Source organism: Panulirus ornatus, chromosome 28 (assembly GCF_036320965.1).
Source record: "Panulirus ornatus isolate Po-2019 chromosome 28, ASM3632096v1, whole genome shotgun sequence".
NCBI lineage: Eukaryota > Metazoa > Arthropoda > Malacostraca > Decapoda > Palinuridae > Panulirus > Panulirus ornatus.
Window position 1 is genome coordinate 24,142,714 of NC_092251.1, and position 15,647 is coordinate 24,158,360.

The 15,647-nt window shown below is 41.2% G+C and overlaps 1 protein-coding gene across 2 annotated transcripts in view; it reads left to right on the forward strand.

The window, feature by feature from the left end:
• The window catches only part of Nup62 (Nucleoporin 62kD), a 189,721-nt gene that overhangs the window by 131,802 nt on the left and 42,272 nt on the right, over positions 1-15,647 (forward strand). For both annotated transcript variants that reach the window (XM_071678851.1, XM_071678850.1), the window contains exon 5: positions 11,728-11,812. In XM_071678851.1, the coding sequence (XP_071534952.1) occupies positions 11,728-11,812 (85 nt within the window). The remainder of the gene's footprint in view (positions 1-11,727; positions 11,813-15,647) is intronic.

Here is a 15,647-nt window from a genome sequence, read left to right on the forward strand (position 1 = left end):
ATGACTGTGAAGTGAGTATGTATAGCAATGATAAATATTTATTTATATTTATTATACTTTGTCGCTGTCTCCCGCGTTTGCGAGGTAGCGCAAGGAAACAGACGAAAGAAATGGCCCAACCCCCCCCCCCATACACATGTATATACATACGTCCACACACGCAAATATACATACCTACACAGCTTTCCATGGTTTACCCCAGACGCTTCACATGCCTTGCTTCAATCCACTGACAGCATGTCAACCCCGGTATACCACATCGCTCCAATTCACTCTATTCCTTGCCCTCCTTTCACCCTCCTGCATGTTCAGGCCCCGATCACACAAAATCTTTTTCACTCCATCTTTCCACCTCCAATTTGGTCTCCCTCTTCTCCTTGTTCCCTCCACCTCCGACACATATATCCTCTTGGTCAATCTTTCCTCACTCATCCTCTCCATGTGCCCAAACCACTTCAAAACACCCTCTTCTGCTCTCTCAACCACGCTCTTTTTATTTCCACACATCTCTCTTACCCTTACGTTACTCACTCGATCAAACCACCTCACACCACACATTGTCCTCAAACATCTCATTTCCAGCACATCCATCCTCCTGCGCACAACTCTATCCATAGCCCACGCCTTGCAACCATACAACATTGTTGGAACCACTATTCCCTCAAACATACCCATTTTTGCTTTCCGAGATAATGTTCTCGACTTCCACACATTCTTCAAAGCCCCCAGGATTTTCGCCCCCTCCCCCACCCTATGATCCACTTCCGCTTCCATGGTTCCATCCGCTGCCAGATCCACTCCCAGATATCTAAAACACTTCACTTCCTCCAGTTTTTCTCCATTCAAACTCACCTCCCAATTGACTTGACCCTCAACCCTACTGTACCTAATAACCTTGCTCTTATTCACATTTACTCTTAACTTCCTTCTTCCACACACTTTTCCAAACTCAGTCACCAGCTTCTGCAGTTTCTCACATGAATCAGCCACCAGCGCTGTATCATCAGCGAACAACAACTGACTCACTTCCCAAGCTCTCTCATCCCCAACAGACTTCATACTTGCCCCTCTTTCCAAAACTCTTGCATTTACCTCCCTAACAACTCCATCCATAAACAAATTAAACAACCATGGAGACATCACACACCCCTGCCGCAAACCTACATTCACTGAGAACCAATCACTTTCCTCTCTTCCTACACGCACACATGCCTTACATCCTCGATAAAAACTTTTCACTGCTTCTAACAACTTTCCTCCCACACCATATATTCTTAATACCTTCCACAGAGCATCTCTATCAACTCTATCATATGCCTTCTCCAGATCCATAAATGCTACATACAAATCCATTTGCTTTTCTAAGTATTTCTCACATACATTCTTCAAAGCAAACACCTGATCCACACATCCTCTACCACTTCTGAAACCACACTGCTCTTCCCCAATCTGATGCTCTGTACATGCCTTCACCCTCTCAATCAATACCCTCCCATATAATTTACCAGGAATACTCAACAAACTTATACCTCTGTAATTTGAGCACTCACTCTTATCCCCTTTGCCTTTGTACAATGGCACTATGCACGCATTCCGCCAATCCTCAGGCACCTCACCATGAGTCATACATACATTAAATAACCTTACCAACCAGTCAACAATACAGTCACCCCCTTTTTTAATAAATTCCACTGCAATACCATCCAAACCTGCTGCCTTGCCGGCTTTCATCTTCCGCAAAGCTTTCACTACCTCTTCTCTGTTTACCAAATCATTTTCCCTAACCCTCTCACTTTGCACACCACCTCGACCAAAACACCCTATATCTGCCACTCTATCATCAAACACATTCAACAAACCTTCAAAATACTCACTCCATCTCCTCACATCACCACTACTTGTTATCACCTCCCCATTTGCGCCCTTCACTGAAGTTCCCATTTGCTCCCTTATCTTACGCACTTTATTTACCTCCTTCCAGAACATCTTTTTATTCTCCCTAAAATTTAATGATACTCTCTCACCCCAACTCTCATTTGCCCTTTTTTTCACCTCTTGCACCTTTCTCTTGACCTCCTGTCTCTTTCTTTTATACATCTCCCACTCAATTGCATTTTTTCCCTGCAAAAATCGTCCAAATGCCTCTCTCTTCTCTTTCACTAATACTCTTACTTCTTCATCCCACCACTCACTACCCTTTCTAATCAACCCACCTCCCACTCTTCTCATGCCACAAGCATCTTTTGTGCAATCCATCACTGATTCCCTAAATACATCCCATTCCTCCCCCACTCCCCTTACTTCCATTGTTCTCACCTTTTTCCATTCTGTACTCAGTCTCTCGTGGTACTTCCTCACACAGGTCTCCTTCTCAAGCTCACTTACTCTCACCACCCTCTTCACCCCAACATTCACTCTTCTTTTCTGAAAATCCATACAAATCTTCACCTTAGCCTCCACAAGATAATGATCAGACATCCCTCCAGTTGCAACTCTCAATGATGAATGTATGTATAAATTTTTGATTTACAACACCATTTGTTGTTAATCTTTTTGATGTTTTTTTTTTTCACTTGTCTACCTTTTTCTGCATAGTAAGTTTGTGCCAGGAACATATGAAAATGGTTTCATTTATTCACATCCACTCTCTAGCTCTCACATATAATGCACTGAAACCAGATCTTCCTATCCACAGCCAAGCCTCACAGACATTTCTGTGTTTCCATCTGACTGTTTCATATGACTGGCTTCAGCCCATTGACAGCATGTATCCTCCTTTATGCTACATCACTCCAATTTGCTGTATCTCATATGTACTTCACACACCCCTGCATGTTCAGGCCCATCACTCAAAGCATCTTTCAATCCATTCTTCCACCTCTTCAGTTTTCTCATTCTTTCACATTTGATATGCAGAGTATTCTAGTGAACCTCTCCTCATTCATCCTTTCCTTATGTCCAGTCGTTTTAGTGCTTCCTCTTCAGCTCTTTCATACATGCTCTTCTTTCTACAACATTTCTATCATACCCTGTCAGTTCTTATTTGATCAATTCCCACACTTTATGTTTTCCTCAAGCATTTCATCTTCTGCACATCTAGTATACTTTGTTCCTTACATTTTTTAGGCATGAAGTACGGAAGGGATTCATAACAGCCAAAATATCAAAAACCAGGAAAAAAAGTTTTGCACTTGTTATCTTAAGAACTGAATATTGTTTTATGATATATGTAGGAAATCTGGATTGTGGTATAACTTGGACAGAGATATATTATATCAGAAACCATAAGTATAGACTATGGCTTAAAAAAAGCTGCAACCATCAGCCAGTTATTACTTATATGTATGATGAAGACACAAGGTATTTGTGACATTGTGATACATGCACACAGTGGAAAATGACAAAGTTTACAGCTTAGGAAAGGAAGTAGGATATTATGATGATGATGATATAGAACAAGGTGTTAGTGAATACAAAGACAGTAATAGTGAATGTAAACAAACAAAACTTGGAGAAAAATGTTAATGAGTCAGATTATAGACAAAACAAGTAATAATGTTCAAAGTGAAAAGTATGAGAGATGAAAACGAACAAAATTTGGAGAAAAATGTTAATGAGTCAGATTATAGACAAAACAGTAATACTGTTCAAAGTGAAAAGTATAAGAGATGAAAACACAGGAATTAAATCAGAGGATGACAGGAAACAAGATGAAAGAGAAGACAGAAATGCAGTGATGAATAATGTGCAAAGCAATAAAGCATGCAGATAGTATTCAAGAGATAATTGGTAACACTTAGAAGAATGTGAGTAGAATCACTGCAAAATGTATGAAATCATACCTTGTTGGAACTTTTGGTGTCAGAGAATGTCATAATAAAGAAAAGTGAGTATACAGTCCCAGAAATATGTTATGAATATGACAAATTTCAGATATGCTAGTAGGAAGATCACTGTAAGTTCTTGCAAGCACAAAGCTTAGCCAACACAGACAATTTCACTTACTGTATGAGTGATGAAAGGGGTAAAAAGATGGAGAGATAAAAATTTAGATGTGTGTTAAAGTACCAATAGAATATGATTGAAATTCAAGATATGATTTAGAAAACAATGAAAGTGCAGGAAGGAAAAGAACTTACGGTACCTTAGATATTCAGAATTACCTGGGTTAGGCGAGAAAGAATTTTACCCTTGTATTCCATGTGTGTCGTTGAAGACAACTAAAGGGGCAGGATTTGGGGGGCTGGACACCCTCCCTTTTTTTATTTCAACTTCTAAAAGTGGGAACCAAAGAAGGAGCCAGGTGAGGAGTGCTCATCCTCTTTGAAAGCTCTGATTTGGGTGTCTAAATATGTAAACAAGATGAGGAGAGAGCAGGAAAGAAACCTGGATGTCCTGGCTCTTAGTGAAATATAACACAAGGGTAGAGGGGAAGATTTTTTTGGTAATGTCTTAAAAGTAAAGTCAGAGGTTGGTGAGAGGACAAGAGCTAAGGAAGGAGTAGCACTACTTCTGGAGCAGGAGTTGTGGGAGTGTGTGAGTGTAAGGAAGTAAGTTCTAGTTGGATAGGGGTAAAACTGAAAGTAGATGACCAGAGATGGATGATTATTGGTGCTTATGCATCTATCCATAAGAAGAAAGATCATGAGAGGCAAATGTTTTGGGAACACTGAGTGAGTACGTCAGCAGTTTTGATGTTCAAGACCAGGTGCTAGTGATGAGTGATTTAGATACGAAGGTGAGTAATGTGGCAGTTGAGGGTATAATTGGGATGCATGGGATATTCAGTGTTATGAATGGTATTGGTAAAGAGCTTGTGGACCTGTGTGCTGAAAAAGGACTAATGATTGGGAATACCTGCTCTAAAAGTCTAACAAGTATTCATATGTGAGAAGGAGGGATGGTCAAAGGGCTCTATTAGATTATATATTAAGTGTTAAAAGTGTAAAAGAGAGACTTTTGGATGTAAATGTGCTGAGAAGGGCAGCTGGTGGGATAACTGATCACTCTTGTGGAGGTGAGGGTGAAGATTTGTAGAGGTTTTCAAAAAAAAAAAAAGGAACAATGTTGGAGAGAAGAGAGTGATAAAGAGTAAGGGAGCCTGTAAAGCAGACTTGAGTGAAGAAATATGAGGAGAGATTGAGTATAGAATGGCAAAAGGTGAGAGTAAATGAAGCAAGGAGAGTGGGTGAGGAATGGGAGGTTTTTAGAGAAGCAGTGATGGCATGTGCAAGAGATGCATGCATCTGGCATGCAAAAGGTGGAAGGTGGGCAGATTAGAAAGGGTAGTGAGCGGTGGAATGATCAAGTAAAGCTGTTAGTAAAAAAGAAAAGAGAGGCATTTGGGCAGTACTTATAGGGAAGGAGTGCAAATGATTGGGAGATGTATAAGACAAAGTGGCAGGATGTCAGGAGAAAGGTGCAAGGGTTGAAAGTAAAAGTCAAATGAGAGTTGGGGTGAGAGAGTATCATTAAACTTTAGGGAGAATAAAATGTATTGGAAGGAGGTAAATAATGTTTGAAAGACTAGAAAAAATGGGAACATCAGTGAAGGGGGCAAAAGGGGAAATGATAACAGGTTGTGATGAAGTGAGGATGAGATGGATTGGGTATTTTGAAGGATTGTTAATTGTGTTTGATGATAGATTGGCAGATGTAGGATGTTTTGTTTGGGGTGGTAGGCAAACTGAGAGAGTCATGGAGAGTGGTTTGATGAAGAGAGAAGAGTTGGTAAAAGCCTTGTGGAAGATGAAATACAGTGTGGCTGCTTGCGAGCATAATGTTGCAGTTGAATTTATTATGAAATGGGATGACTGTTTTATTGATTGGTTGGTAGTGATATTCACCATATGCATGGACCATGGTGAGATGCCTGAGGATTGGCAGAATGCATGTTTAGCGCCAATGCATAAAGACAAACGAGGTAAAGATGAGTGTTCAGACGACAGAGGTATAAGTTTGTTGAGTAAGCCTAGTACGTTTTATGTGAGGGTGAAGGCATGTACAGAGCAATAGTTTGGGAAGGAGCAGTGTGGTTCCAGAAGAGACATGGGATGTGTGGATCAGGTGTTTGCTTTAAATAATGTGTGAGAAATACTTAAAAAACAGATGGAATTGTATGTGGCATTTATGGATTTAGAGAAGGCATATGGTAGGGTTACTATATCTATGTTTTGGAAGGTCTTAAGGATATTTGGTGCTGTAGGTAAGCTGTTAGAAGCAGAGAAAAGCTTTTGTCAAGAATGTAAGGCATGTGCACAAGTAGAGAGAGAGGCGAGTGAATGGTTCCAAGTGAAGGTTGGTCAGCAACAGGGGTGTTTGATGTGGCCATGCTTGTTTAATTTGTTTGTGGATATGCCTTCATCCATTCCTAGTGCTACCCTGCCCCACAGGAAACAGCATCACTATCCCTTGCTTCACTGAGGTAGTGCCAGGAAAACAGACTTTAAAGGCCACATTTGTTCACGCTAAGTCTCTAGCTATCGTGTAATGCACCGAAACCACAGCTCCTTATCCACGTCCAGGCCCCACAGACCTTTCCATGGTTTACCCTAGATGCTTCACATGCCCTGGTTCAGTCCATTGACAGCATGTCAACCCTGGTATGCCACATTGTACCAATTCACTCTATTCCTTGCACGCCTCTCACCCTCCTGCGTGTTCAGGCCCCGATCGCTCAAATTCTTTTTCACTCCATCTTTCCACCTCCAATTTGGTCTCCCACTTCTTCCCTCCACCTCTGACACATATATCCTCTTTGTTAATATTTCCTCAATCATTCTCTCCATGTGTCCAAACCATTTCAACACACCCACTTCTGCTCTCTCAACCACACTCATTTTATTACCACACATCTCTTTTACCCATTCATTACTTACTCAAGCAAACCACCTCACACCACATTTTGCCCTGAAATATTTCATTTCCAACACATCCACCCTCCTCTGCACAACCCTATCTGTAGCCCATATCTCTCAACCATATAACATTGTTGGAACCACTATTCCTTTAAACATACCCATTTTTACTCTCTGAGATAACATTATCGCCTTCCACACATTCTTCAATGCTCCCAGAACCTTTGCCCCCTCTCCTTCCCTGTGACACTTCTGCTTCCATCGGTCTATCCACTGCTGAGTCCACTCCCAGTTATCTAGAATACTTCACTTCCTCCAGTTTTTCTCCATTCAAACTTACCTCCCAATTAACTTGTCCCTCAACCCAACAGAACCTAATAACCTTGTTCTTATTTATATTAACTCTCAATTTTCTCCTTTCATACACTTTACCTAACTCTGTCACTAACCTCTGCAGTTTCTCACCAGAATCAGCCATTGGTGAACAACAACTGACTCACTTCCCAAACCCTCTCATTCACAACGGTCTGCATACTTGCCCATCTCCCCAAAACTTGCATTTTCCTCCCTAACCACTCCATCCACAAAGAAATTAAACAATCATGGGGACATCACACACCCCTGCCGCAGACTGACCTTCACTGAGAACCAATCACTCTCTTCCCTTCCTACTCATACACATGCCTTACATCCTTGGTAAAACCCTTTCATTGCTTCTCGCAACTTACCTCCCGCACCATATACTCGTAAGACCTTCCACAAAGCATCTCTATCATACCTATCATATGCTTTCTCCAGATCCATAATTGCCACATACAGATCCATCTGTTTTTCTAAGTATTTCTCTCACACATTCTTCAAAGCAAACACCTGTTCCACACATCCTTTACCACTTCTGAAACTGCACTGCTCTTCCCCAATCTGATGCTCTGTACATGCCTTCAAGCTCTCAATCCATACCCTTCCATATGTTTCCCAGGAATACTTAAAACACTTATGCCTCTGTAGTTTGAACACTCGCTTGTATTTTCTTTTCCTTTAACTCTGGGACCAAGCATGCATTCTGCCAACCCTCAGGAACTTCACCATGGTGCATACATACATTGAATATCAACAACACTTAACCCCCTTTTTAAATAAATTTCACTACAGTACCATCGAAACATGCCTCCTGGTGGATTTCATCTTCCGAAAAGCTTTCACTACCTCTTCTTTCGTAACCAAACCATTCTTTCTGGCCCTCTCACTTCTCACACCACCCCGACACCACCCCGAGCAAAACACCCTATATCTGCTACTCTGTCCTCAAACACATTCAACAAACCTTTAAAATACTCACTCCATCTACTTCTCACTTCATCACTACTTGTTATTACTTCCCCACTTGCTCCCTTCGCTGATGTTTTTATTTGTTCTCCTGTCTTGCACACGGTATTTACCTTCCAAAATATCTTTTTATTCCTCCTAAAGTTTAATGATACTCTTTCACCCCAACTCTCATTTGCCCTCTTTTTCAACCCTTGCACCTTTTTCTTGACCTCCTGCCACTTTCTTTTATACCCCTCCCAGTCATTTGCACTCCTTCCTTGCTAGTATGGCCAAATGCCTCCCTTTTCTCTTTCACTGACAACTTCACTTCTTCCTCCCACCATTCACTACCCTTTCTAATCTGCCCTCCTCCCACCTTTCTCATGCCACATGCCTCTTTTGCACAAGCCATCACTGCTTCCCTAAATATATCCCATTCCTTACCTGCTCCCCTCACATCATTTGCTCTCACCTTTTGCCATTCTAAACTCAGTCTTCACACAAATCTCCATTCCAAGCTCACTTACTTTCACCACTCTCTTCTCCCCGACATTCTCTCTTCTTTTTTGAAAACCTTTATGAATCTTCACCTTGTGGATTTGTGTGCTGAAAAAAATGTCTAGTGAATGGGTATACTTGGTTTAAAAAGAAAGGTATACATAAGTATGTGTATGTGAGTAGGAGAGCTAGGGAGAGGTTATTATTGGATTACATGTTGATTGATAGGCTTGTAAAAGAGAGGCTTTTGGATGTTAATGTGCTGAGAGGGGCAGTTGGAGGGATGTCTGATCACTATCTTGTGGAGGCGAAGGTGAAGTTTTGTAGAGGTTTTCTAAAAAGGAGAGAGAATGTTGGAGAAGAGAGAGTGGTGAGAGTAAGTGAGCTTGGGTTGGATACTTTTGTGGGGAAGTACCAGGAGAGATTGAGTGTAGAATGGCAAAAGGTGAGAGGAAATCATGTTGGGGTAGTGCGTGAGGATTGGGATGTATTTATTGAAGCAGTGATGGCATGTGCAATAGATGCATGTGGCATGAGAAAGGGAGGAGGTGAGCAGATCAGGAAGGGTAGTGAATGGTGGGAAGAAGAACTAAAGTTGTTAATGAAAGATAATAGAGTGGCATTGGGACGATACTAATAAGAAAGGAGTGCAGATGACTGAGAAATGTGTAAAATATAGTGGCAGGAGGTCAAGAGGAAGGTGCAAGGGTTGAAAAAGAGGGCAAATGAGAGTTGGGTTGAGAAAGTATCATTAAACTTTAGGGAGAATAAAAAGATGTTTTGGAAGGAGGCAAGTAATGTGCCCAAGACAAGAGAATAAATGGGAACATTGGTGAAGGCGGGTAAGGGGGCAAGTGATAACAGGTAGTGATGTATTGAGAAGGAGATGGCAGAGTATTTTGAATGTTTGTTGAATGTAATTAATCATAGAGTGGCAGATGTAGGGTGGTTTGGTCGGGATGGTGTGTGAAGTAAGAGGGTCAGGGAGAATGGTTTGGTTGAGAGAGAAGAGGTGGCGAAAGCCTTGTGGAAGATGAAATTTGGCAAGGCAATGAGTTTGGATGGATTGCAGTTGAAAGGTTGTGTCTGTGTTGTTGATTGGTTGGTAAGGATATTCAGTGTATTTATGGATCATGATGAAGTGCCTGAGGATTGGCAGAATGCATGTATTGTGTCATTGTACAAAGGCAAATGGGATAAAGGTGAGTGTTCAAACTACAGAGGTATAAGTTTGTAGTTTTCCTGGAAAATTGTATGGGAGGGTATTGATTGGGAAGGTGAAGGCATGTACAGAGCATCAGATTGGGGAAGAGCATTGTGGTTTCAGAAGTGGTAGAGGATGTGTGGATCAGGTGTTTGCTGTGAAGAATGTGTGTGAGAAATACTTAGAAAAACAGATGGATTTGTATGTGGCATTTATGGATGTGGAGAAGGTATATGATAGGGTTGATAGAGATGCTTTGTGGAAAGTCTTATGAGTATATGGTGTGAGAGGTAAGTTGCTAAAAGCAGTGAAAAGATTTTATCAAGGATGTAAGGGATGTGTGTGAGTAAGAAGAGAGGAGAGTGACTGGTTCCCAGTGAATATCGGTGTGCAGCAGGGGTGTGTGATGTCTCCTTGGTTGTTTGATTTGTTTATGGATGGAGTGGTTAGGGAGTTAAATGCAAGAGTTTTGGAGAGAGGGGCGAGTATGAAGTCTGTTGTGGATGAGAGGGCCTGGGAAGTGAGTCAATTGTTTGCTGATGAAACAGCACTGGTGGCTGATTCAAGTGAGAAAATGCAAAAGTTGGTGACTGAGTTTGGAAAAGTGTGTGAAAGCAGAACGTTGACAGTAAATGTGACTAAGAGCTAAGTTATTAGGTTCAGCAGGATTGAGGGACAAGTAAATTGGGATATAATTTGAATGGAGAAAAGTGTTTTAGATATGTGGGAGTGAACTTAGCAGTGAATGGAACCATGGAAGTAGAAGTGACTCACAGGATGGAGGAGGGGGCTAAGGTTCTGGGAGTGATGAAGAATGTGTGGAAAGAGAGAACATTATCTCAGAGAGCAAAAATGGGTATGTTTGAAGGAATAGTGGTTCCAACAGTATTATATCGTTGCAAGGCATGGGCTTTAGATGTGGTTGTATGGAGTTGGGTGGATGTATTTGAAATGTTTGAGGACAATACATGGTGTGAGGTGGTTTAACCGAGTAAGTAATGAAACGGTAAGAGAGATATGTGGAAATAAAAAGAGTGTGGTTAAGAGAATAGAAAAGGTGTTGAAATGGTTTGGACATATGAAGAGAATGAGTGATGAAAAGTTGACAAAGAGGATATATGTATCAGAGATGAAGGGGACAAGGAGAAGCAGGATACCAAATTGGAGGTGGAAGGATAGAGTGAAAAAGATTTTGAGTGATTGGATCTTGAACATACAGGTGGGTGAGAGGCATGCAAGGAATAGAGTGAATTGAAACGATGTGGTATACTGGGGTCAACGTGCTGTCACTGGACTAAACCACCCACCATAATTTGAGCTAGATACCCAGCCTATCTACCAACCCATAGGGCAGATGAACAACTGAGGTTTACTGTGGACTGATAACCTCAACCAGGATTTAAACCTATGTGCTCAACCCTGGGTAGCCAATGGAGGTCTATAGATTTGATACGTTTTATCAGTATCACAGGTGCCTTTACGTCTTATGTAAACATTAGCATTAGAATATTTTTCTCTGCTTTTTACTCCTTTTTTGTTAATGATATCTGAGGCTTTATTATGATTTCCAAGTTCCTTTTCATACATGTAACTTTTTGTGTTTTCACTCATCACATCTTTTGATAAGGAGTATCTTTATGACTGTGTGATTAATCAAATAGTATAGTATTTCAGATCCATCTTTCATTAAATTTTATGTTTTGCTTAAGATTTTCACTGACATTTTTACTATAATTTTCATTAGTCCCTTCTATGGTGTTCTAAAAGATGAGGCTTTTCAAATTGTTTCAGTAAACCTACTTCATGAGAATAGTATGTCAATAAGTTGGCATTGTAAAATCATAGTAATTTTGCCCACAGGATCATCATCTACAGTTGTTGCAACATCCGCTAGTTCCACTTCAGCTGCAGTACCTGCCCTTGCGACCCTCACAACCGCTACCAGGTCATTCATTACTGTTCTTTAAATTATGCTCTTCAGTATTTTTGAGAGGCTACATAAATGAGAAGGAATCATTAGGAGGATGAGTAGATTATCTAAGTGTGATTGGAAGTGCAATTATGTATGATTACCTATTTCTACTGTAGGGGAGGGAGTTTACACTTGTGAAACTCCATCATTTGGATATTCTTCAATACTATTCAACTTTTACATTTCTATATGCTTCCATGCATTTACCCTGTTTTCATTCATATTATTCCATTCATCCATCATTGCGCGAAGTATCGCAAGGAAACAAACGAAAGAATGGCCCAACCCACCCACATACACATGTATATACATACACGTCCACACACGCAAATATACATACCAATACATCTCAACGTATACATATATATATACACACACAGACATATACATATATACACATGTACATAATTCATACTGTCTGTCTTTATTCATTCCCATCGCCGACCTGCCACACATGAAATAACAACCCCCTCCCCCCTCATGTGTGCGAGGTACCGCTAGGAAAAGACAACAAAGGCACCATTCGTTCACACCCAGTCTCTAGCTGTCATGTAATAATGCACCGAAACCACAGCTCCCTTTCCACATCCAGGCCCCACAGAACTTTCCATGGTTTACCCCAGACGCTTCACATGCCCTGGTTCAATCCATTGACAGCACGTTGACCCCGGTATACCACATTGTTCCAATTCACTCTATTCCTTGCACGCCTTTCACCCTCCTGAATGTTCAGGCCCCAATCACTCAAAATCTTTTTCACTCCATCTTCCCACCTCCAATTTGGTCTCCCACTTCTCCTTGTTCCCTCCACCTCTGACACATATATCCTCTTTGTCAATCTTTCCTCACTCATTCTCTCCATGTGACCAAACCATTTCAAAACACCCTCTTGTGCTCTCTTAACCACACTCTTTTTATTACCACACATCTCTTACCCTATTATTACTTGATAAAACCACCTCACACCACATATTGTCCTCAAACATCTCATTTCCAGCACATCCACCCTCCTGCGCACAACTCTATCCATAGCCCACGCCTCGCAACCATACAACATTGTTGGAACCACTATTCCTTCAAACATATCCAATTTTGCTTTCCGAGATAATGTTCTTGACTTCCACACATTCTTCAAGGCTCCCAGAATTTTTGCCCCCTCCCCCACCCTATGACTCGCTTCCGCTTCCATGGTTCCATCTGCTGCCAAATCCACTCTCAGATATCTAAAACACTTTACTTCCTCCAGTTTTTCTCCATTCAAACTTACCTCCCAATTGCCTTGACCCTCAACCCTACTGTACCTAATAACCTTGTTCTTATTCACATTTACTCTTAACTTTCATCTTTCACATACTTTACCAAACTCAGTCACCAGCTTCTGCAGTTTCTCACATGAATCAGCCACCAGTGCTGTATCATCAGCAAACAACAACTCACTCACTTCCCAAACTCTCTCATCCACAACAGACTGCATACTTGCCCCTCTTTCCAAAACTCTTGCATTCACCTCCCTAACAAACCCATCCATAAACAAATGAAACAACCATGGAGACATCACACACCCCTGCCGCAAACCTACATTCACTGAGAACCAATCACTTTCCGCTCTTCCTACACGTACACATGCCTTACATCCCTGATAAAAACTTTTCACTGCTTCTAACAACTTGCCTCCCTCACCATATATTCTTAATACCTTCCACAGAGCATCTCTATCAACTCTATCATATGCCTTCTCCAGATCCATAAATGCTACATAGAAATCCATTTGCTTTTCTAAGTATTTCTCACATACATTCTTCAAAGCAAACACCTGATCCACACATCCTCTACCACTTCTGAAACCACACTGCTCTTCCCCAATCTGATTATCTGTACATGCCTTCACCCTCTCAATCAATACCCTCCCATATAATTTCCCAGGAATACTCAACAAACTTATACCTCTTTAATTTGAGCACTCACTCTTATCCCCTTTGCCTTTGTACAATGGCACTATGCAAGCATTCCGCCAATCCTCAGGCACCTCACCATGAATCATACATACATTAAATAACCTTACCAACCAGTCAATAATACAGTCACCCCCTTTTTTAATAAATTCCACTGCAATACCATCCAAACCTGCTGCCTTGCCGGCTTTCATCTTCCGTAAAGCTTTTACTACCTCTTCTCTGTTTACCAAATCATTTTCCCTAACCCTCTCACTTTGCACACCACCTCGACCAGAACACCCTATAGCTGCCACTCTGTCATCAAACACATTCAACAAACCTTCAAAATACTCACTCTATCTCCTTTTCACATCACCACTACTTGTTATCACCTCCCCATTAGTCCCCTTCACTGAAGTTCCCATTTGCTCCCTTGTCTTATGCACTTTATTTACCTCCTTCCAGAACATCTTTTTATTCTCCCTAAAATTTAATGATACTATCTCACCCCAACTCTCAATTGCCCTCTTTTTCACCTCTTGCACCTTTCTCTTGACCTCCTGCTTCTTTCTTTTATACATCTCACTCTCATTTGCATTATATCCCTGCAAAAATCGTCCAAATGCCTCTCTCTTCTGTTTCACTAATAATCTTACTTCTTCATCCCACCACTCACTACCCTTTCTAATCAACCCATCTCCCACGCTTCTCATGCCACAAGCATCTTTTGCGCAATCCATCACTGCTTCCCTAAATACATCCCATTCCTCCCCCACTCCCCTTACCTCCTTTGTTCTCACCTTTTTCCATTCTGTACTCAGTCTCTCCTGGTACTTCCTCACACAAGTCTCCTTCCCAAGCTCACTCACTCTCACCACTCTCTTCACCCCAACATTCTCTCTTCTTTTCTGAAAACCTCTACAAATTTTCACCTTCGCCTCCACAAGATAATGATCAGACATCCCTCCAATTGCACCTCTCAGCACATTAACATCCAAAAGTCTCTCTTTTTTGCACCTATCAATTAACATGTAATCCAATAACGCTCTCTGGCCATCTCTCCTACTTACATACGTATACTTATGTATATTTCTCTTTTTAAACCAGGTGTTCCCAGTCACCAGTCCTTTTCAGCACATAAATCTACAAGCTCTTCACGATTTCCATTTACAACACTGAACACCCCATGTACACCAATTATTCCCTCAACTGCCACATTACTCACCTTTGCATTCAAATCACCCATCACTATAACCCGGTCTTGTGCATCAAAACTACTAAGACACTCATTCAGCTGCTCCCAAAACACTTGCCTCTCGTGATCTTTCTTCTCATCCCCAGGTGCATATGCACCAATAATCACCCATCTCTCTCCATCAACTGTAAAAGCACCTCTCATAATTCTGAACAAGTGTCATAGTTATATATCCTGTGGTTGTTTTATCCTTACCCTACATCTCTGAAAGAACTGTTCAATGTTTGTGTCACCAGTCTGTTTTAAAGATTCATTGGTTGTGATCAGGCCTTCATTTACTCTTCTCTCTTTCAAAGGGGGAAGATTTATGGCCTCAAGCCTTTTACTGTTACTCAACTCTCTTGATTCTGGAGTTATCTTTTATGATCTCCTGTGGACCTTCAATCTTAGCTCTCTGTGCTTCCATCGTTGCACTGATCAAACCATGGGAAGTATGTTCTAGTGTTGGTCTTATGTAGTATATGGAGATCTTGCGAAATATTCCTTATCATTAAACTTGAATGTTAGTATTTCATAGCAAACAGTTGGTCCTCTCAATTATTCTCCTAAGGTAGGACTCTGGTGACAGGCATAGGGTTATTGTCAACTCCCAGGTCTTTCTTACATACAAATTCCTGCA